At 39.3% G+C, this 24,521-nt stretch overlaps 1 protein-coding gene across 7 annotated transcripts in view; it reads left to right on the forward strand.

Moving 5' to 3' along the window:
- The first annotated feature begins 3,780 nt into the window (after positions 1-3,780).
- Positions 3,781-24,521, forward strand: part of NFX1 (nuclear transcription factor, X-box binding 1) — a 61,006-nt gene continuing 40,265 nt past the window's right edge. For 6 of the 7 annotated variants that reach the window (XM_026081394.1, XM_026081395.1, XM_026081398.1 and 3 more), the window contains exons 1-6: positions 3,781-3,835; positions 10,479-11,522; positions 13,288-13,449; positions 17,662-17,739; positions 20,072-20,177; positions 24,050-24,121. In XM_026081394.1, the coding sequence (XP_025937179.1) occupies positions 3,811-3,835; positions 10,479-11,522; positions 13,288-13,449; positions 17,662-17,739; positions 20,072-20,177; positions 24,050-24,121 (1,487 nt within the window). In that variant the 5' untranslated portion in view covers positions 3,781-3,810. Of the gene's footprint in view, positions 3,836-10,478; positions 11,523-13,287; positions 13,450-17,661; positions 17,740-20,071; positions 20,178-24,049; positions 24,122-24,521 lie in introns of those variants that run through there. The other variant, XM_026081400.1, reaches the window with a different exon arrangement.

Raw genomic sequence — 24,521 nt, forward strand, 5'->3', positions numbered from 1 at the left:
TGCAATGTGCTCTAGGTGACCCTGCTTGAGCAGGGGGGTTGGACTAGATGATCTCCAGAGGTCCCTTCCAACCTCAGCGATTCTGTGATTCTGTGATCAGCTGTCAAAGGATGGTAGGGCAGTGATCAGCCCACTTCCTCCCTCTGTGCTCTAGATTTTACAGACTTCTATCATGTCCATCCCCATTCTTCTCCAAGTTTATGTAAGTCATTCTTTATACAGAAGCCACTTCATGCTTTTCATCTTTTCTTGCCCTTTTCTGAACCTTTCCCTGTTCTTCTGTGTTCTTTTTTAAATGAAGGGACCAATTTCCCTCATTATCAATTTATAAACTGTCTTAATATTTTTTTCTGTTATATTCTTTACTCCTTTCCTAGCAATGTTAAATAGTTGTTTTGCTTTCCTTCACACTGCTGAGCACAGAGATGACATTTTCACAGAGCTATCTGTAATAACTCTTGATGCAACAGCTCAGGGCTCTTCATTTTAAATATGAAGATAGGACAGTTTCTTCCCATATGCACTACTTTACATTTAGCTTCCCTGAATTCCACCTGCCATTTTTTGCCCATACACTCAGTATCATAAGACTCTTCTGCCTGTAGCTCTTCACAGTCTGCCCTTGCCTATACTTCCCTAAATAACATCGTACCACCAGCAGACTCTGTCACCTTACCATTCACTGCCATTTCCAGAACAGAACAAGTCTCAGAACACATCCCTGTTGGGTCCTGCTGGTGACTGTGAAAACTGACTATTGACTCCTACTGCCTATATCCTGTCTTTTAACCAGTTACAGTATTTATCCCTGCAATTATTTATTTCCTGACAGTGTAATTTTTAAGCTTTTGATGAGTGACCTTTCTGAATAACTTCTGGAAATTCAAGATCAACTTTATCTCCCTTACCCACAAGCTTTTTGACTCCTGAGAATTCCAATAGGTCTGTGAAGCAGTTCTTCCTTTTACAAAAGCCATTTTGACTCATCCCCAATATATTATCTCTATGCACATGCTCACTAATTCTAATATATTTTATAGTTTCCATTAAATTGCCTGCTTCCAGATTTCTTGTGATCCTTTTTAAAAATTGATGTTACATGAGACACATCCCAGTCTCCTGCTACCAGAGCAGTTTTATTTTACAAAAGCTTGTCCAGGAGAGTTTGTAGTTCACCTTTGCATTCTTTTAGAACTGCCAGGTATATACTATCTGGTCCTTTTGATTTGTTACTATTCATTTTGCCCATTTGTTCCATAACCTCTTTTACTTTCAAGACAGAACCTCTGGTGAACTGCCCTCCCTCCCCCCTCCAAAGAAGAGAGCTGGCTTGGGAATCTCATCCAGCTCTGCTGTGATGAATACAGATGTAAATAATTAGTTTAGATATTCTGTTATGACTTTATCTTCTCCATATGCTCCTTTAAATTCCTTTTAATTCTCCTGGTGCTGCAGACTCTCTGGCAGGCTTCCAGAGCCTGAAGTGTTTGAAAAGGGATTTATTATTAGATTTTATGCCTTATGCAAGTTGTTCCTCAAATTTTTTTGGCCTGTCTCATAGTGTGGTTTACTTTTCATCTGTTGCAGGTTAAAATTCTATTTTCAATTTCAGACACAAATTTAGTTTTTTGAAGGATGCTTCTTGCAGAAGCTGTCCCCAGTGACAAGCTCCCTTGTCCCTGCTGCTTAACCATGGCAGTATCCTTTGAGCCTCCAATATTGTATCCTTACAGAGTCTCCACATAGCCCTCAAAGACATCATTCTTTTAGCTGCCCCTCTATTTTTAACAAGCATCTTCATTTTTAGATAGTTGCCTTCTTCTGAAATGAAGCACAATATTGGTAATCTTTTCTTGCTTGTGTAAGGGCCTTATGTAAGGAAGGAAAGGACAAAAGAGACAGAACATCACTGTGTGCCCACAGCACCTTATAACTCTTCCCTTGCCTTCTAGAGGGGTACACATAACTGTACTATACTACTGCTTCTGGTCAGAGGGATTGTAACCCCAGTGGCATTTGGAAACATCTAGAAAGAGCTTCCTTAAAAATCAGGGATTCCAGGGTGTCTGTTGCACAAAAGGATATCATGTTGCTGCAGGAAACTCATACTGAACATCTAGACTTGCAGCTGAGTAGCTGGAGTGTATTTAAGGCTCTGTTCCGTCTTCCTCACTAGAATCTCTGCATCATGACAACGTTGTTCTCATGTCGAGGCATCTCTGGGGCAGTAGCCACTGACCCCACCATGGGCTGACTGATCCTTGATTCGAAACAACTATACTGTAATGCCAGCTCTGGAATTAATGTGTTTCACTAGCAGATATGTTTCCATGAGCACATACACATCTTCCTTAGCATTCTGGCACTGAGGCATGGCTAGGGATTACCTTCCTTTTGTTTCCTACCTCATGTACCCTCTCCCTTGAAGGCAAAGCTGTTTACCAGCATCCCTGCTGCATACATGAGAGATCTATGGCTGTCAAGGCCCTGAGTGCATCTCTCCCCTATCCCTTCCTCCCCTCCCCACCATCCTGGTAGTTTGTCTGTCAGGGCTCACGGCCAATTTTTATATGCTTTCTGGCCTTGAAAAGCTTCAATGGGTGCTTGTCCCTCTTTCTCTCCCAAGCTGCTTTAAAACTCAGGTTCTCACCCTTTGTGTCTGCCTGAGCTATGCTGCAGGTATACCCATATGTGCCATCCCTGATCCTCTCCCACTGGCGTGACTTTCTGGCTTCTGCTACCCTGTCACTACAGGCTTGTCATGCAGCCTGTTGCTGGACCTGCTCTGCTCTGCCTTTCTTTGGAGCCGTGAACTTTGTCTGCTAGAAGGGGAACTATGCAGCAAATGGGACTTTGGCCCAAGAACGTCAATATGTGGGTGTGCCAGGCAGAACGCAGAGTCCGTGCAGCACTGCTCCTCAGAGGTGCACTTCATCAGAGGTGCAGTTGCCATGGTACTCTGAACTTACGTTGTAGCATGTGAACAGAGCAGCAGCTCTGCAAGGGCTGTGGAGCCACACTGCAATGGTAGAAGCAGAGAGCTGTTCTGTAGCGGTACCGTAACCATGGTATTGCAAACCTCTGCAGGGAGGTGTGAATCACACCACGGTTAAACACAGGAGCAGGGAGCTGCCGCATGACAAAGTGCACAGTTCTTCAGAGCCTTTGTAGCTGCAGCATGGCAAGATTTCACCGCAGAGCAGGCTGTAGTACAGAAACCCTCATGCAGGCTTTCCAAAAGAAACTTCAGTTCCAGCACAGTCCTCGGATGAAAAGTGTGTGGCTCGCTATCTCCCTACAGCACTGTATACAGGACACAAGAGATACCCTGGTACCTGGCTCGTATTTTCTCCCCCGTGCCTAGAGAAAGCACAATGAGACACACAGCCGGGCTGTATGTCTGCCCCCACCGGGTGCTCTCCCGCTCTTAGCCTGCTTGGCCGGGCAGCCAGGGCAGCGAACCCATTTCAGGACAAGGCCGCAGTGCGCAAGTTTATTGACAAGCAAATGGCCAGTTTATTGCCAACGCTGGTACTTGTTCGTTGCTGTCGCTTTTCGCCCCTTTCTTCCTTCCTTGCCCTTTCAGACCAGGTTCTCGGTTCCCGCCACGCCCCAGCGGACCACGCCAAGCGCCCTCGCCCGCTCCCTCTGCCCCTTCCGCCCGCCTCGTGCCCGCACTCAGGACGGCAGTGCGGCTGCGCGCGCATAGCTGCGCGGAGTCGCGGAGGGAGCTGGTGCGGCCGGTGTGCGCATGCGCGGCGGCGGCGGAGGAAGCGGGCCGAGGGGTGGGGGCAGGAGGGACGCGTCGGCATGGCGGAGGCGCGGCCCRGCGCAGGTGAGTGCGCCCGCGCTGCTCGGGGGGAGTCGGGGAAGCGGTTGGCCAGGCCGGCTGGCCGCGGGGAGAGGAGCGGGTAGCGCTCCGCAGGGCTGCGGTCGGGCGAGGGGCTGAGCCTGGGCGGCCGCGGCCGAGCTCCGGGTTTGTCGGCGGCGCTGGGGCTGCGACACCACCTGTTGCCGGGCGCGCCGGCCCCGGCCCGCCACAGCTCTGTGGGTCCGGTGGTGCGGGAGATGGCCGAGCCGTGCCTGTGCCGCAGAGTGCTCCCGGAAGACTTCGGCTGAGAGAAACGCGCGGGTTTGTAGCGTGTAACGAGCAGACGGGAACGCCGGGGAATACCAAGACTCCGCTGGTTTGGAAAACTCACTGTCCTCTCCCTCCTTCCCCACGGCGCATCTTCGTCAAAGTGCCGCGGGCCGCGCTGCCTGCCCGGCGCTGGAGTGGCCTGCCCCGGGGCCACGGGCTCCTGTAACACTGCGGTGCTTGCGACGCTGGCGTTTAGGAGCGGGAGCCCCGGTGCCTGCTGCCGGAGAGCACTCCCGTCCCCTCCGTGCCCCGCAGGGGACCGGGCAGGGCGTGTGCCGCCTGCCGAGGACGATCCGGTCGGGGGCTCGCGGGTGAGGAGGGGCCTGGGTACCCAACCCGGGGTGGAACTGAGCACCACAGGTGGCATAATGGAGATGTTTTGGTTTTCCCTGCTGGTCACTAAGGTGCGGGTAACCTTTGTTTTACTGGGTGCAGCTGCTGAGCGGGAGGTTCCAGCCTCACATCTAATGACTTCTCATGTGTTACAGGCTTTTGGCGATCGAAGAACCCTTATGCAGTTATGTCTTGGGCATGTAACTGGAAATGACACTGTTGCCTGAAGTGGCTCATGATGTTTAGTGTTTTCATGATCTCTCTCTCTGGTTTTTCTTGCAGTCCAGGTTGACTTCTCAGATAATCAATGTCACTTCAGATCCACTCACCGAGCTGATTCATTTCATTGTTTGCATGGCTGTTTCTTGCAGCAAGAGTTCTGGACTTAGGTGGCTTTGGGGGAGGGAAAGAAGAGCTGCAGCTCTACTTTGGGCGGCATTGTCAAGTTTATTCAGATTAAGGATATCATTAAACTATATCCTGTATAGACTTCTCTGTCTCTTCGTCTCTGATCTTGGCAGCCAGGGTGTGAAGAAGGGAAAGTCATTTGAATTCATTTTTGATAGGACAAGAATGGGACCACTGTTGCCTTAGGGGGAAGTACAGTAGCCTGGGACATGGATTGGAGAGTAGAGACTGGTGGTTTCAGGAAAGAGAAGCTGGTGCATGCAGTTGTCTGCTTTGTCTGTTCATCTTCCATGCTGTCAGGCTGTGAGTCAGCTCTGATCCTGAAGCTTTTTATGCAGTGCACATGCCTTGGTATAAAGAACCTTAAATAGGTATGCTGAGCTTTATTGAAAAATTAGTCTGGTTGGTACACCCTTGCTACATCTTGCTTTATAATACACAAGCTAGCACAGGTATCGCCACGTGATGTTAATTATGGATTTTGCTCCTCATTATGGTAATACATAAAATGTTTTGCAGGCCTATCTCTTAGGTTAGTTTGGATCTGTGCTTGTGCAATATTAGGGTTGGAACTAGCTTTTGCCCTGCAACTTCATGGACAGAGCGAGTTTATGATTTTGAGAGCCTCAGCATGAAAGATATTTCTGATCTCAGAGTAGATCATGAAAGCAGTCAAGATCCAAGAATGGCTGTTTCGGACCATTGCAGGCGTGCAGCTTGTCCAGGATATTTTGCTAATAGTGAGTGGTTATTGATACCTAAGAGAAGAATATGAGAAATAAGGCAATTAAAGAATTTTTATTCATCTTGATATACCTTTTCAGATTGCAGCCCAGTGCATCTACAGGGACACCCCAAGGGAGAGGTTATATTTGTATTTAAGGGCTGTTAGTTGACTTTTCTTCCATCGGTTGGTGTAATTGCTTCTAAATGTGGTTATGCTTTTTTTTTTTCTTCCCCCTCCATGGTGACCTTAGTAACTGGGTTCTGTATTTCGCATACAATGCAGCATTGGGTATGATGCATGAAGATATCAGGGAGCTGCTATAAAACAGAGTAGCCTACTGTAAGGGTGATCAGGAAAAGGAGGATTCGTGTTGAATTTAGTCTCCTTATGCCAAATCCATTCTGTAGTAGGTACTTCGTGTTCAGCTGCTGAAGCTACTTCTGGTGAATCTGTATTTCTTATCCATACTTATATTCCTCTGACATTCTCCTGAAATGGGCTGGTTAAAACTTCATGTTCTGTTCAAAATATGGGTGCGCTGGATTTGGACAATAACATAATGATGATTGTTTGTTATTCCTTCTTTAATAACTTCTGGCAAGAGTTGCAGGAAGGGAGCATATCTTTTATTAGATGAGCTGTTACAGTTGGAATAAATAGGCAGGCAGATTGTTTCAGGCCTAAAGAATCAGCAGTGCAACCTGTCTTTGTGCAAAAGAGTGTGACTCCTGTCCAGGAAGAAATCCAACCTTTTGTAAATCTGTGTTGCATGTGAAAATCATAGAAGACTAGAGGTGAATACATATTATAAAAAATGTCCAGAGAAGACACGAGGACTAAGGTTGGTGTTCTGTGAAGAAGAGGTTTATTGCTTCCGATGCCGTGAGAAAGCTTCACAGTTCCATCATGTGCCACTCCTTTGGTGCATTGTAACACATGTACCCTAAGATCTATAGGGAGTGTCTTCCCTGTAGTTAGTGCTTTGCGTTCCACTGATGTGACTGTTTGATGTTTTGATATGTGCAGTGCTAACACAGATGGATTAATGTGTACACACTCTGTACTGTCATCTGTCTTTAGCTGAAAGAATGGGTTATTTGAATGGCTTGAAAACTCAAGACATCTGTCCTGAAATGGAGCCAGCATATAAGCAGAACATACAATGACTGATGATCACCACTAGTGATGCTGCTAAATTTTGAACTACTAATTTTCTTCGAGGTCGCTGTATGTATTTCTGCTTACAAACCATGGTACTACACTTGACTGTAATTTAGGAAGACATAGTTCGATAAATACAACAGGTAGGCAACCACTTTGGTAATTATGGAAGAAATACTGTTTATGAAACCTGTAGATGTGACCCCAGAGTTAGTGAGTAGAGCTTCCCTCTTAATGTGCTAACTTTAAGTGACAGCTAGGTTTTTGAAAATTTCTTTTTGCATTCTTCATCCTTAGATTCAATTCAGTATTTTCCCCCATTCTCATCTCTCCAAAACATTTGAAGATCTTGAAGGGTGGCATTGTTGAGAGATGAACAGCATGTTTTCCTACTGTTGACAACACAGATTGTCCTACAACTTTTTTTTTTCCTTTTTGCCCTGCCCCCCCCTTTCCCCTACCCTTCCTTCTCTCACTCCCTTTTCCAGGAGCTTCATAAAACTGTATATGCCAAATCCATAGAAGAGTGGCCTGATAGCACAGGAGCAATAGGTTTTCCTCATTCTCATGTAACTCAGAAGTAGGATCTCTTCTTATTTCCACTTAGCTGAATTCATTTAAAAAGAGAAGTACCATCTACAACACCTAAGAGACTACCTTGTGGACTCTTATACTAATTACATTTTTTCTGGGTAGGCTTCTTCATTATAGTTACTTTCTTATGTGTACTTAATCTTCTCACAGGATGGGACAATACAGGATAAAGGCTGACTGCCATCAGCTTCAGTTCACATATTCTCTCCTCTGGCTAATTAAAGCACATTGCTTAATAGCTGTGCAAAATCTTACTGAATTTGGCATGCTGAAGCTATTCAAGAATTGTCGCTGAGGCACATGATATCTGTAAGCAGTAGCTTCAGATGTCATAACTGATGTCTTCATAAAAAGAGTTCTTAAGGTGTTATGTGTGATGGCTCTGCTAGCTCCAAAAATAAACTGTATTTTTGAGGTAGAACGTGTACTTATTAAATTGAGACATGTACTTGCTAATTTGCTTTGTATTTTAAAAAGTGTCCTTGTTCAAATGATTTTTCTGAAAGATAGTTCACAGAGACTACATAAGGTCTGCAGTTGGTCCACAGTTGCTGCTAAAGTATAATGTGTAACATTACGGCAGACTGGGCACAAAACCTTGTTAGTGTTTCATATCCTTGGTTTTAATTTATAGTCAAACTCTTAGGAATCTTAAAATCTGAAATGTGGTCATTGTTTCTAAAGGTACTCTGGTTTTCTTTGATTATCTCACAGAAATACAGGCTGGAATCCAGCTTTGGAGGTTTCTTTTTTCTTGGAATTTGTGTGTGTACGTGTAAACATGTGAGAGGAATTTTGCTCCAGTGTTAGCTACTGATTATCACACTTGCATGTCTTACATATGTAGTCTGCTGTTTCTTGTCTTGGCAAACAAAAATAATTCAGTTGATAGCATTTATCAGATCTCTGGACTTTTTTTATAATGTAAAAGCTGGCAGTAGAAAGAGAAATCCTATTCATGGAGTCCTACTGAATTATTCATATTTTTGGAGGTGGTTTTAAATGTCTAGGTTCATTGTTTTTCATCTGTTTCATCAAATTTAATACATTAGTTGGAAAGTGCTTTCAAATACATGATTTTTTTTATAGCTGAATGGTTATCAGATTTGTAAAATTGGTTATGCTTTTCTGGAGGCCGTGTTCAAAAGTGAGTTTGACTATGTATTTTATAAAATTAACTTTTTGAAGACAAATCCAGTATGTTCTTATGTCAGTATAAGGGTGTATGTTTTGCTTATCTGCAAAATGTATTTAGTCAAGCTTATTTATTGCATTCAATTGAAAGTCCTCTGCAGAAATTTGTTTATAATCAATGCATTCATTTTACATACCATATTCTCATAACAAAGAAAACAGTAGTTTTAAATAATAATGCCTTTTAGAGGAAAATGGTGTGTTTGTTTTTTTGTTTTTGTTTTTTGGAATAGTGTGCTTATTAAACATTAAGAAGCAATTCAGTTTAACTTGTTATATCTGCCCATCAGGCTTGAAATTTTAGACTCTACAAAAGAAAGTTTAAACCAACTAATAAAATTGGTAGCTTCAAATAAAGTTTATGTATAATTAATTACAAGATTTCATCCTATCTTCAAATCAAACAAGGAGATGGGAAGTTATTTTCTAAGTGTTCTGTACTGAAGAATTTGTTATGTTATAATGTACAATGACTGCACTGTAATTTTGCAGTCCTTTTTGTTAATGGTAGAAAATAAACTGGCAAAAAATTAGGACAGAAAACTGAAGATCAGTGTAGCTGTAGAAAGTAAAAAGGACAACTTTATATATTCTGTTCTTTACAGAGGATACCTGTGCAAAGATAAAGGAGAAAGTAGAGTGTTTCTAGGGAAGCTTCTTGAAGTCTGTATTCTTTTCAAATGTGTAAGCCTAATAGATTTTGTCTCTACTGAGGTTTGCAGTATTCTTAATTCATTCCCTGGCTGTTTTGAAGGACCTTTGTATGGTGTTCAGATTACATTGTCTCAAAATTCGATTAGTATTAGAATTTTTAAAAAAGAAAGAAATAGTAAATAAGGAAAATTTATTTTCTATCTAGTGTAAATTTGAAAAGACAAAAATCAAAATTACTTCAGCTGAATCTGTCTTTAAAAACAAGTATGGATTAGGTTGTGGTTAAGAACATCCTTAAATATAATCTTAAATTTGTAATTTTTAGTTTGCTTAAAGGTTCATTTCCCCAAAGGTAACATATAATTTGGGATGTTTGAGCCACCSTATCCCATGTAGTAATTATGACCATTACTTATTAGTGTTTAAAAAAAAAAAAGCCTCTTGAAAGTAAATGAAATTCTGTGAAAAAGTTTAATGCTTTGAAGTGTTGTGGTTTGTTCTTGCCTTCTTGATTTCCACAGTCTTTATTGGAAAAGAGAAATAATAGATAGTTGAGAGACCCTTGCATAGGCAGCTTTAGCCTCTGCCTCTTCTTGGAAAGTGTCTTTTTGTCTGTAACCTGAGTGCTTGAGTCTCTCTTTGAATTGTCCTGATTCAGGAATATGCTACACTTGCCCTACCATCAAAGAGGTAACCTAAGATGTGAAATTTCATGGAAGTAATTCTTTTTTTACAAGCTTCTTTTTTACAATACTATCTAACATTTAACAGATTTGCTACAGTCCATTAAACTCTCACTGATACCCACCTGATAATTCCTGTTGCAGGCAGTCCCCACTGGCACAATATAATACTGAACTGAGCCAGGTGGGTTTTCTAATGTGCACCTTTTGTCTCTAGAGACTTGGAAATCAGAGAGGGAGACCTCACGTGCAGAAACATGGCTCGTGTTGATGGCGTTGTAACAGAATAATTATGCAAAACTGCCCCGTGTAGTCCCTTTATCATTTAATGTCTATATGTAGAACAGTGTAATCGGAGTGCATGCACATAGCTTGCATTAGCTACTGCCRCTCTTTGGAATACTTTGGAAGTACTTTTATAAAACACTATGATTCAATTCTAGTTTCTGGAAACTTTTTTGTAATTGTCTAGTGTGGGATTGATTGAACTTCTGGACCCCTAGGTGTATGGTAATTTTGCTGAAAAAAGTTGTTTACTGTTTAATAGCCTTATACTTGTGTTTTTATTTTTTCAATTTTTTAGGTGCATTGAATTTCAATCCTGATACAGCTGACTTCATTCCGGGAGAAAGACAAGCTTCTGATATAAACTGGGTAAATAAAGATAGGATAGACTCTAATCAGAATAGAAGTGATTTACCATTTGCTAGTCAGTCTTCTGACAGAAGTACAGATTATAAAAGCTCTTCCAAAAAGCAGCCTGGCTTTTGTAATCCAGAAAGTCAGTATGGGAATTGTCAAGACTTTCACCAATTTTTTGGTACCGGTAAAAGTTCAAAGAATCGCAACTTTCAAAGCCAGCGATGGCATAGGTCAAGAAATGATAGCACATGTCCTAGAAATAAGATAAGGCAAACTGCTACTGATGCTACTGCAGGTCCAGGAAATTCAGATAATTCAGTGATACCTGGAAGAAGAGTAGCTCCTAGAGGATACAATGACTTTCTCTCCTCAGAGAGTGACAGAGAAGTATCTAATGCAGATAGCAGAGGAGCAAAGCCAAAGAAAACAAACCTGATGCATGCATCTGGAAGAGGGTTCAAGGAGAAGGGAAAGCAATTACATGAGCGGGAAAAGAGAGTGAGCTCTAAACAAAAGGTTGAGCTGTTCGAAAATGCACCATCTTTGGATCTGACTCAGTCTGACTCTTCGGAATCATCTGTCGGAAAGGCATTCTGTGAGGCACCTGTTGGTAGTGGGGATGAGCAGAAAAGCTACAACTATGTTAACAAAAGATATTCCCGGAAGCCTGTGTGGAATAAGCCACCAATAGAAAAAGAGTATCAGAAAAGACATGATTCTCACCGCAGTAAAAATACAAAAGTAGGTAAGAAGTCTTCTCTTGCATATACTTCAAAAGATAAAAATGAGAGGAAAAAAGAACTCTCTGTTCACAAAAGTGATGAAACCTCAACCAGTGAAACCAGGCACCAGTTGTCTGACTCTGTCAGATGTAATGGAAGAAAGTTCCTGCTGAAGGAGGATCAGGCACCTTCCCTTCATTTCAGCTGGACCCAGTACTGGAAAAAGCAAAGCAATGTACCAAAAAACAAAGAAACTCATACAGGTAAGCTTCCTGGACTGTCTTGTATTCCACTATTAAAGATAAGATCTTGAATAATTTAAACTGCCTGCACATTTGACTAGGTGAAGATGCTTGTTATTTCACAATCGATCAGTATCAGTTTCGGGAGACAGAATTAAATGTAAATATGTGTGTTTTGAATGGGAAGGTGTTCTTTAAGGTTGTTACAGAAGGATTCCTGTTCTCTCTCATTCTCTCTCTCTCTCTTTTTTAAATTTTTTTTAAGGGGTTTATGGGGGTGGGGGGAAGGGTATGGTGTGGTTTTTGTTTTKTTTTTTGTGGGTGGGTTTTTTTTTTGGTTGTTGTCATCACTACCAAACTGCAAATGATGGTCTGGTCGGGCACCATGTTAAAACATGTACCTTTGGTGTGTGTGGGGGGAGGGTAAAATTAAAACGTTTTGAACAGTGATGCTTGAAAGGGACAATCCTAAAATTTGCAAAGAAAGTTTTCTAATGTTTTATGTAAAAGTAGGAAAAATGCCAGAGAGAGGAACTGCATTCTGTTTCCAGCTGGATTTTTTGCAATCTCTTTGCAACAGTAGTACCAAAAGCTAATTAGAAATACAAAAAGCCTCTGGATACTATTTTTGGAAGTTCAGAATAGTAAAATGTGTCATTGATAGTGAAAAGCAGACCCCAGGTTTTGCGGAGTTAATTTAGTGCCAACTCATCATTAGAGCCTTAAAACAGGAAATGGAAATCAGCTGAATTTCTTCAATGTCACAGCACTGTTTTCTCTTTCTCCAGAAATTGTTTAACCTGCATAGCATATTTTTATTGTTTTAGATAGAAGAGCTTAAGTGTGCACTGAGAAAATAGTCTCATATTATCCATAGCACCTAGGAGAAGGAATCTTATTTTCTTTCAGAGGCAATACTTGAGGAGAGAGATTTTGCATTCCTTTGTCCCTTTCCAATTGAGCAAACTGAAAAATTTATTTAGCTTACTTAATACAAAGCATCTCAGCTTGGTCTCTTGCTGCCCAGAATGACAGACCTGAGTAGACTAGTCTGTGTTATTTTAACTGTAATATTGAATCTTTTGAAGATTTTGCTTCTAAACATCTTTCAGAGCTGAGGAAGTAAGAATGAGGAAGTATAAGTCACTTCCACCTGGATTATGGAAACCAGCCCCTCTTAAAACAGCTATTTTAAGAGTGGAATTACTAGGAAGCAATAGCCAAGCACAGGGCCTTTTGAGCCAAATGAAAGAATATGAAAAAGTTCTTAGAAAATAAAGGAAAAAGGCCTCCAAATGAAACAGGAAACAGCCTGAAAACATAATTAGATGTGCAAATGCAAGAAGGGCATTACCCATTAATATTTTCTATGTGATCTTCCAGTAATACTCAAGGATGGGAATTAAGTTTAGTTTTGACTGAGATTTCTATACTTGTTAAGAGCTTTAAACTCTTTACTGTAAACTTTATACAAACCTAAGTTTCCCATGTAAAGTGGTGACCGAAATCTCAAACTTCTGCCGAACTTAAAGCTATTACTATTTTATAAGATCAAAATGATTGCTATGCTACAACTGCAATTGTTGTTGCCACTTTTATGTGAATATCATACAAATACATACAAAATACCAAACTAGAATCCTCCAGGAGTAAACTAATACCTTGGTTACAGTCAGGCTGGAAAAATAAATTCTGCTATAATGCAAATGAAATTCTGGAATTTTGTTTGAATATTATTTTTCAGCTAGCAGATGTTTTATGCATAAGTAATACATATTATTTGCAGGGTCCTTGATTGAGCAGCTGACCACAGAGAAGTATGAATGTATGGTATGTTGTGAGGTGGTCCGAATAGTAGCACCAGTGTGGAGTTGCCAGAATTGTTACCACGTATTCCACCTGAATTGCATTAAGAAGTGGGCAAGATCACCAGCTTCACAAGCTGAAGGTTGGTTTGTGTGTGTTCACTCACTTGCGCATGCGCTCTCTTGCACTCTCATATAGTAGAATGTTTTTCGTGTGTTTCTTATTTTGGAAAGCTAGTTCTAAATATTGCTTGATTATGGTAACCAGTAAGCTGTGAATAAAGCAAGTTTTGAAGCAAATAGGGTGTTTCAGGTTTTTCTTGACACTAAATATATGACACTTCTACCCTTTTATATGCTTATATACATATAATGCTTTTGATACTTGCCAGTATTCTGACTAAACTAATTTCCAGGCTTGGATACATAAATATAAGATCATTCAGTGAAATCAGTGCATCAAGGTGCAGAGCTCTTTGGCTGCACACGCCAAGAAATGTCTCATCCTCTGTTTGACTAATCAGCCAAGCATGGATGAGAGAAGCAACACTCCAACTATTAGTTGTCTGCTTTTGTACAATCACTTCTTAGTTCCCTTCTGAGGTAAGGTACTCCTGAAATCCTTCACTAATGCCGTGCAGTGAAATGAAGTCCAAAGAAAGCAAAAAGCTTCTACGGCTATCATTAGTTCAAGCTAGTTTGGATTCTTTATATTATGCCCCTTTTTGAAACTGTAGCATCACTGCATTCTGCCATGAGAATGTTTTGGTGTAAATTAAGGCTAAATTGCAGCCTTTCTGTGCTTTGTTCTGTTGCGTAATGTAGATATGCTCTGAAGACACTAATGTTCTTCTTATTGTAGTGTTAATTTTTCTGTACCCTGCCACTTTAGATATTACCATTCTTCTTTTGTCTGTCTCTGGGCAGACCAAAAAATATGTATCAATAGTCTGTCAGCTACTTTGGTTAATCCTCAAAATGGCAAAAGTAGGAATGTTTGAGAGACCTTCTTACAGAAGGGATTGGTGAAGTGCAAAGTTCTGGGACTTCACAAGGTGCTTAGGCAGCATGGATTTCATAAGATGCTTAGACTTCTGGAGACAGCTGGTAGTCATGCTTCATACTGACAGTAGAAAGGAAGTTATGAATATCAGCCTATCTTTGATAGTCTTTGATATGAAACACAAGGATACCAGAATATTTAAGAAGGGAACAGATTTGGGGGTATGGTTATATGTGATCCTAAGCCAAACTGAGAGTGTTTGCTAAGAACCTGTATCTCCTAGCAGGTTTTCTGTTGCTTTCTTTGCAGCTCATTTAGCACCCTTAACCATCTTATCGTATGATCAGAAGAGCATGATCAGCTCCCCGAACCATCTTATAGCATGATCAGAAGCACATCTGCTTGTGCGAGGGAGGTTTTGCTTCTCTGTTGGTCAGTGGCCTTGGATATTTGAATCTTGACAGCTTTTCAAATGAACGTATCTTTTGGTCGTTTGCTTTTCTTGTAAGAATTTGTGGAGCAAATATGTTACTGGATCCTGTATATGAAAGAACTGAACTGAAAAATTCAAATTAAGGGTGGTGGCTTTAGTAAAATTGAATCCATAGCTCCAGTAAGGACACTGATGTATATTTCTTGACCTACAAGACACATCTTGATTAGGACTTCTATTTCAGAGTCTGTTTGTTTCATGGTAGGCTGTTTCCAGTGTAGGTTCTACTTTGTAGGCTTTATGTAACATAAAGGGTAATCACTAGAATTCCAGCTGTAATTATTGTCGACCAGAAGAGAAATAGGGCGCTGTAATCCACCTAAGTCAACAATTTGGCTAATAACTGGTGTTTTTCTGAAAGATGTTTACTTTAAATCTGCTTGGTTCTGCAAATGTATAATGAATTCCAGGAAATCTCATCTAAACTCAGCACCCAAACTTTGTAGTTGCTACATTTGGCTTCCATCCTGTTGAGCATCTTTCATTGACAGGATTAGTTTGTGTTCAGTCTCTTAGGTTTTCAAAGCAACTGATTGCTTCAGTGAGAATATCCCTCAATTTGGGACGTTATGGCAGCTTGTATTTCTGTGATGCACAATAGGAATTGAAAGTGCAGAGTATGCATACATCATTTCTCACAATTTATTTTTTTTACAGCCTAATGAATTGTAGGCTATCTGTGAGAAATTGGTCCTGCATCCTCCTTGGATGAAACTATACAACATCATTGTTGGGTTATCTTTTTAACTTTGCTCCATCTTCCTAATCAATAGTAATGGACAACTCTGTTCTCGGGGACTCAATGTTCATATTTCCACAATATAGGCCTACAGTGGCCTCTGACATAGAGACTGCATGTTCAGTCTGTATTAGAGATGTCCTAGTGCTCTAGGAGGGCCTCTGCTAGGCATGACTTTACAATCATGTAGAAAGATTTTTTTATTTTTTTTTCTGTAAGAAAGAAGATAATTTTCTCCTTAACAAGCATTCTTCCTAACATTTTAAATTACCTCTTGGAGAAATGTGACCTTTAGATGTAGCTCAGCTAAGGTCAATCTGTCACCAATACCTGTATTGAACTCAGTATTTTCCTTGTTCACTTACCATGACAAAGGGGAAGATTAAGTGTCTTAACCTCTTCTTCCCCCTATCCCTTTTAAAAACTAACAGGACCTTTTAGAAATGGTAACACGAAACTGCCTGTGTTGATTCTAGGGCAGTCTATTACCGTTCAAATGACTAAGATCTTTCATTTGGAGTTTTCTGTGTACCTAGTGTTGTACAGATGTTGAAACTTCCTGCCATCCTGTTACCTTTGGGAACGTAGCCTTTTAACATTCACCCTTTATTCCAGCAGATGTTTTTGGATCCTTCTTTATGTAATCACCTGTGACGTGAATATTCATCTAGGCAAGCATGTAAAGAAGAAAGATTGCATGTTTGAAACTTCTCTTAAAGATCTCTAGTCTGCAGGTGTATATTCCCAGCTTTTCCTACTCAAAGCTCTTTTAAGTCCCTTAATCTATTAGGATTCTGGGCACTGAGGAGGTTGTTCACTATGCCTTTATGACAACAGGTATGCAATAGGAAGGGACAGAGTCTGAGGGTGCCGTCACAAATAACGATTTTATGGCTGAAAGTTCTAGGAATAGGGCTAGCTGCAATATGAAAGCGTGTGGAAAATATTTGGGGGAATACTTACAAGTAAGGAATCTTTTATCTCAGTGGGATAAAACTGGGATAAAACCTAAGCAGTTGCTTATTGACAATGTCATGCCTGTTTTTTGAGTTTAGTTGAACAAGTAGAATGATTTTACTTTCAGGAGCTTTCATACATTCAAGCAGCTTTTCTTTGTGTTAAGGAATTTAGAGTTTATATATGGATGATTATGTCTAAACTCAAGTCCTCTTCAGTAATTGTTTTATGGACTATAGTCCCTCATCTAGCTTGATCCATGATCTCTTTTCTGAAACACACACCTTTGCATATGGTAATGTTAAAACATGTTCCGATTGCATGGCAGATACTAAGTAACATATCCCCATGTATTGATGCCTTTTTCCCATTGTATACCACTGCAGCAATCTCGTTTCATCTGTTTATAGATTTTTTTTTTTTTTTTTAAGATAACCAACTTTAAAATAAACTATAAAATCAGGCTCAAATTTTGAGCCTCCAGTACGCTCTTCTGTGTGCTTAATAGCCTTTTGGCAAGACAAGGAACTGGGCTAATAGCAACAGGTAGGATTAAGGAAGACGGCTTACATTGTGGGCAGGTAGAAGATGATGAGGCTTGTTTACAAATGTACACCTCACCTAAACTGGCAGTGGGCCTACACCTTCCTGAAATACAGAAGCAAGAAAATTACTATCTTATTAAACACCAGCTTCAAGAATAGTGTCATTGTCAATAGCTAGGTATAGTCAGCTTTTAAGTAAGTTAAAAAAGATTATTCTGATTTATGTAGCACTAATTTATTCCAGACATGAAGGAATACTAAATTGGTCTTGTACAGGACATTTAAACTCATATCATGAGAGGATGACAAAAATTATAGGTGATGCTTAAGACTGGAAAATTTTTCTCACCAATTCCCCATGTTTTAACACTTCCCCCTCCCCATATTTTTAGATATGAGGACGATCTATATTCTGTAAAATAGAATGTCGTCTTATAGTGGTGTATGTGATAACATAAGCCTTGTCTTTATAATGGGGTGCATAATAATGCAGAATTTCTGAAATTTGTCCTTGCCTTTATATGAAGTGACATGATGAAAGCATTTATTCTAGGGTCCCAAATCGGCTCCTTTAATTACTTTAAGTAATTTCTATCTTTACTTTTAACTTATCTACAGATGGTAATAGTGGTTGGAGATGTCCAGCTTGTCAGAATGCTTCTACGCAAGTTCCTACAACTTACACTTGTTTCTGTGGTGAGTTTCTTGCTGCTTTTTACAAACACGAACAATTCTGTCCTTTTGATTCTTTGAGTTCCAGTATTGTTACTTTTTTTCCTACATCCCTGAAATGTGTGCTTATTAAAACTTCACTGACATTGAAGGCTGTTGCACAGAGTCACTCCCATTTTTGTTGCTTAAAACATCAAAAAAGTGAAATCATAAATCATGAATGTTTGCACAGCATTAAATAAAAAATACTCACTAGAATTTAGCTGCTAGCCTAAAAACTTTTCTTTTGTAGAAGGATTGAAATAATCTTTATCTGTTATGTCTTCCGTTGTGGCAAGGTGCGCTAAAATAATATACAATTCAAGCATACAACTGATATTATTGTAAGAAGGTAAGTGTGAATAAATAAGCTTTTTGATTGATTTAGCATTTTTGTTGTTTATATTGATCAGGGACAGGTACAAGTTAAATAGGAAAGAGTGTTAAACCCACTCAGACTATGTGGAGATAGGCATAATAAAAGAAGTAAGTTAGGTTGCTATAACGTTCACTAAGCAATATGTATATCCCAAAAAAAGGGAAAAATGAATCATGTTACTTATATGCATATATGTGAATAAATTACAATTAATGTTGGGTTTTACTTCAGAAATTTCTGTTGATTTCGCTTAGCTGGCACTTCTTTAAGTCTGTCTGTCACAGGAAATTTCACCCTGCTTCCTACAAACAATATATTCTGGAAGTGAGCTAGGAACTGGGAATCGGTGATCTTCCCCTAAAGAAAGTAGGCTTTTGCTGTATTGGGTAGCAATTTTATCTAAAGTTTTCTTTATCTAAATAGTGCAGTGAGTCAGTGAAGAACAATGCAATGCAGGTAAGACATTCAGAGTTCATGTATGACAAGAGTATGAGTTGTGTGAAATTGTATGAGCGTATGGATAACAAATCAGGGAGAATGAATATTTTGATTCCAAATGAAAATTGTACTTTTAAGATAGATTATCGATCTGCTAAGCAAATAGGGAAGAAATTCTGACTAGACTTAGAGACTGTTTTACAGTTTGGGGTGATCTACAGTAGGAACCACAGGATGTCCACAAAGTCAATATTAGCAGAGCACCATGATGGAACAGGAGTCTTTAATCTTCTGTAGATAATTTTACATTAGCTATAGGGCATTTGGATGTTACCAGTTGCTAATGGAAAGCTGTCTTGTATTTGTTGCCATAAGTATTTGTTGAGTGTGGTCAAGTGTCGCTTTTTTCATCTTTGCATGGGGAAATTTCTGGCTTTTTTTTTTCTGAATTTTCTAACTTTCAAGACTTTCCTGGGCATATATTACTAGTTTAACWGAAGCTCAGGTGAATAAATGCTACCTATGGTGTTTTTTCAACTTTTCCTGACTTACAACTTAAAAAACAACTAAGGAATACTAAAAGTTAAAATGATACAACTGTATCATTACATATACATTTTCTTGCTGTTCTTAAGGTTGGAACTCAAATTTGTAGCATTTGGTCGATTGCTTCATTGTTAATTTAATCCCCCTCTTGCAGAGAGCCAGATTAGGTTTGTTTGTGTAATAAAACGTGGTAATTAACTGTCACCCTGATGATCACCTCACGCACAATGTGCTATGAGATTTGCTAAAAGTATGTAAGATTAATTAAAATATGGCTTCAGTGTTTTTCTGAAATACTCCTGGAATCATGGTACTTCTTGTTTAACTGCATGTTATAGATGAGATTAGTTACTGGATTTATGATTTCTTGTTCAGGACTTCCTGCTGCCTTCATCAAAATGTCAAAAATTGATGTTTAGATTTATGCAGAGTCTGTTTCTTTTTAGAAAAGTGATTTTTACAATTTACACAATCTCTTCCTTCTGCCCCCATCACCTTACATGCTAGATCTTACTGGGAATATTGCCTTTTTCTCTGTGTTGAGGCAGCAAGGACTTTGCACCCTTTAATTTTCTTACTGAATATGAAGCCTGACCAACTAAAGGAGAGTTTTCATTTTCTTATATTTTATCAGATAAATTTAATGTCAAATACCAGTCACCGAAATGCCCACTGAGAGCATAAAAGGAAAGAATCCTCTGGAGTTTGATATTCCAATTTTAATTTGCAGGACTAATGGAATATACTTTTAAAGATGTAAAGTGATGGGTATATGTCACCAATGAAAGATGAAGAAAAACATAAGTATTTCATGTGTTTTTTGTTTGTTTGTTTTTCAAAGCATACTACTGTCAGTATTGAGAATACAACTTTTTTTGTGTGGTGTGATGTTTTTCTAAAATTCAATACCGTACTGAAGTCAATAAATATGGTTTTGCCTCTGACGTGTTTTAGGCAAGGTACACAATCCTGAATGGAATAGAAATGAAATTCCACATAGCTGTGGAGAACTTTGTGGAAAGAAGAGACAGTGTTTGGACTGTCCACATCTTTGTAACATGTAAGTAAACGTGTCATGTAAACGTCTTGAAATGATCTACAGAACACTTTGGAAAATTACATTTGGATGTCCTTCGACTATAGGATATGCTTATACATATATCTGGTTTATAGTTCAACTGAAGCCTGGAAGAAATGCAGGCTTTCTGTTTGTGTTTGTATGTGTAACATGAGTTCTTATCAGAGCATAGACAGGAGGTCAGCTAAAATAGTTGTAGTATCTTTTCCATCATAAAAACTGAACCAGTTGCATAACTTGGTTTCAAGAACTTTTGCTGAAGTCAAGAAATAAGAGTGTATAGAAGTCATCTAAATGCATACCCAGTGCTCTGACAGACATTTTAGCTTCTTCTTTTCATGTAACAGCATATGGATGTCTTAAATTAAGAGCAGTGGTACTGGGTTAGACTGAGGCGCTTGTTTACTCCTATCCTTTGCTTCTTATTTTCCTTCTCTTCTGTTTGCTTGACTTTTCAGTCTTGCATATGGATATAAATTTATTTATTTATTTTTGTATTCTGTGTTTTCCTAATTTGAATTTGTCTTAATGTAAATGACATTGATTGTGTTAATTTCCTTTCCATGCTGTAGTTCTTGTGCTTTTTCTTCTCATTGTATTATGCTTGTTTGTATTATGCTTGTTCAGGTTTAGGACCCGTCCGGCTGTAGGAAGCATTTCATTGTGCCATTGACAAAGTTTAGTTACGGCTTGTGTAAGTGCGGCACTAACTCATTCTGGTGAAAATGAGGGAGGTTAATTTACTCTCTTCTAGTAATAGATCTTTAACTAATATTCACTTGGCTTTATTGAGATGTGTTAGAGACCATTTATATAAACAGCTTTATTGGCAGATCTGAGGAAGAGACAAGCAGCTGTTTGAAAGAAGTGTGCTTGCTCAGTCAGTGAGCAAATGCTCAGGCTCTCACTTGCATAAGCTATGGTGTGCATAGCTCTTTACCAAGCAAGTTCTCTTCAAGTTTTTTAATTCTAATTAATTAATTTTGATTAATTTTAAATTAATTTCACTCTGTAGGGTTCTATATTGAAGAAATACCTGTTTTAACCTTCATGAAAATGTTCCCAATAATAAACTTCACACCAAACTTAAACTTCTTTTAAGAGCTTAATTGTCTGTTAAGACTCTGAAGTTCTCCCTGCCAACTGAAATTATGCCAGGCCTTGACAGCATTTGAGAGAGCTCTTGCAAAGGCAATGAATGAAACTCTCTCTCTAGTAGTTTAGTGTCTGCTACTTCTTTCATAGATCTTTGGTGCTGTAGTCTTCTCCACAGCAGTTGCTGGAAATCCCTTTGGGCAGTCTTACAATATCTAGTATTTTCACTGCCAGGCAAAGTTTAATTTTTCCAATGTCCAGCTGTATCTATCATCACAACAACCTTTCTTGTATGCCAGTTCTCTAGCAGCAGCAATGGCTGGTAAAAGAAATCTATGCTAATGACAGATAATTGAGCTTCAGTGAAAATAAAACTATATAATGAACAGAAGCTAATATTGAAGTCTTCATCTTCTTCCTTTTTTGTATTTAGTTTGTAACACTGTTAAGTCATTTAACTGTTGTTTTTTTTTCTGGCCTAGTCCCTTAAAACAGACCGAAACTGTAAGGTATCACCTATCTTTATCATCTAACGAGAGTTTTCTGCAATTTTTCTGTGTGTGTATGTGTGCGCGCATGCTATCTTAACTATTGTATTGTCTATCTAAGTCCTGGAAGCGTAGCCATACCATAGCTTCTGCATAAAAAGATCATGTCAGAGCTTTTTACTAAACGAGAAGTGTGTGAGTGCATATATCTGGAGGGATACATAAAGGACACTCCTTTTTAAAATGCAAGTTTGGTTTCAAAGGCCTGGTTTGGGCATTTGGCAGATTTCTTCTGTTTGTTATAATGACGCAAGTTTATTTAAAACTGTCTCAGAAAGGCATGTTATCAAAACTTGCAGATGTCTGTGAATTAACTGTGTGATACTTCACTAACAGTATGTCAGAAGAAAGTTTGCTATAAAACTGCAGTCTCTTGCAGATATTTAAGATTTAAAAGTAGCTATGGTCGGTATAAGTTGCTGCTAAGTTTGGTATGGTATCATCAGAAAGTGTGTCAAGACTGTACTCGCTTAGGCAAGATCTAAAATGATAATGTTAACATTGTTTGAATATGGCAATGTTGAGGAAAATAGTATGCCAGGTAGAAAACTTAGTGTGACAAGATTTCTAAAAGTTTTATCTTTCCCCTTCCTTCTCCAATTTATGACCTAGATCATAGCTAATATTTTGAGCTGATACTTGCTTCTAATCAAATTCTTTAGTTTGTGATCTGATTTCAAGCCTTTAGGTTCTACATGCGTCTTTGGGAATTGAAGTCAAGACAGTAAAATCTATAGCACTGTGGAACTATGTCCTTCATACAAGAGTTTTTTTCTGTTGCAAAAGATATTGGTTAATTCTCACTAAGGGTGGAGCCCCATGACACAGTTTTAACTAATTTAATGCCCTGGTCTTTTTACTGCTTCCCTTCTGTTTCCTGTTTTCTCCAACTTTCATCCAGTTGTGCTCTCTTCTCCCTTTCCTCTTGCCTGCTCTGGTGCTCATTTAACCCTTCAGGAGGCCAGAAGGGTTAGTCAGCTAACCCATCAAAAAGAGACTTTTTAAACCAAGTTAGCATTTTGAAGCGGCAGTGGCTCAACTTTACTGCTAGAGCTGGCAGAAGCTGGATGGTAGGTTAGGCCTTTTGATCAAAAGGGAGAAGTGGTGGAGAAAGAAGGGAGCAGGAGCCCTGGTGACAAACTGCTAACACGACTCAGTCATGTCACATGTGCCTCTAGCAAGTGCAGTACCTTGTCCATATGTAGTGACTGCACTTAGGAAATCGGGTAATTACTTGTAATTGAGTAGTTTGTGTTTGTGGAGATTTTTTGGTGGGGTGTTTTTTGGCTAGGACATCTGGGCTGGCAAGTCCTGTTCAGTAATTCCCGTTTGCTCCATGTGAGAGTTGCTGTACTTGCAAAGGAAGGGAACTGGGACCTGGCTAGGGAAGAATGCAGACAAGTTGATAGAATATAATATAATTTGTAACACTGTTAAGTCAATTAACTGTTAGAATAGAATGTAATTTCACAAACCTAGGCCTRTCAATCCCTAACAGAGGTCTTACTAAAAGATTCAGAGAGGGAGCTGTCTAGGATTTCTTCAAGTAGGAGGCGAGATCTGATATTCAAGTAAAGGGCTGGCATTGATAAAACTTGCAGGAAATTGCAGTTGATGGTAAGGAAGAGCAGCTGAGGCAGCCCTGATAAAATTCTCAGGTAACCAAGCATCACCTTTTGTGAAGGGGAGCAGCAGTTGTATTAGCAGCAGTTAAGTAAAGACACCAAATCAAAAGGAGAAATTTCATAGAGAAGTTTTTGTCTCTAACCTGTTAAAGCAATTGGTGACTGTGAAAGAAAGAAAATGTGTTAATGGTTTGGACAGGTCATATTTGTTTTGAGGGCTATCAGTGACTAGCAGGTTTGAGTTGATGCATGCCTGCTGCTGAAATGCAATGTATGAAGTGTGTTCTTAGCAGTGTTACTGTTGATTTGACAGCAACGGGGATGCTGAAAGTTTTCCTTAAACTTCGTTGTCTTAAAAGACTTATGAGACCAATGCAACTGTAATCATTTCTAAATTTTTTTCTTGTGTTAATAATATTTTAATATCCTTCAAGATTAAAGGTTGAATGTATAATGTTCTGATACTTTACTGTTGCATTAAACATTGTTATACTTTTGGGTCACTGAAGATTGTTTCCCTGTGAGTGTTGTAAAGTTAGAGGACAACATTGTACGATTTTGTTTTTCTTTTAAATTTATTTTTAAGCCTCTGCCATCCAGGACCTTGCCCTTCATGCCCAGCCTTTGTGACAAAAACATGCGAATGTGGACGAACAAGGTGAGAATGCTTCTATTGTATTAAAAAAGGTAGCTAATTTTTTCTGAGCTTTAATGTTTGTTGACTAAAATCAGTTGGAGAATTTTATTTAAAAAAGGGAGAGGGCAATTATTTTTACAGCTTTTCTTTGAAAAGAGAGAGAGAGAAATATAGTTGGCTGCATTAAAATCAGATATGATACATGGAGCTGAATTGTCTTAGGAATCTGAGTTGATTTGATTTTGCAGCTGCATTCTGATATTTATTTATTTTCTGTTGTGGAAGACCCAGATAAAGAAGTAGGRAAAAAAAATCATGTTTTCTATTTAAATGGAACATAATGCTGAGTTATTCAATTCCAGGAGTAGTAATTTAATTTCAGAAATAACGTATACAGTTGTGGGAAGCTGTACCACTAACA

This window comes from Apteryx rowi, unplaced genomic scaffold (genome assembly GCF_003343035.1).
Source record: "Apteryx rowi isolate R43461 unplaced genomic scaffold, aptRow1 scaffold_549, whole genome shotgun sequence".
NCBI classification, from domain to species: Eukaryota; Metazoa; Chordata; class Aves; order Apterygiformes; family Apterygidae; genus Apteryx; species Apteryx rowi.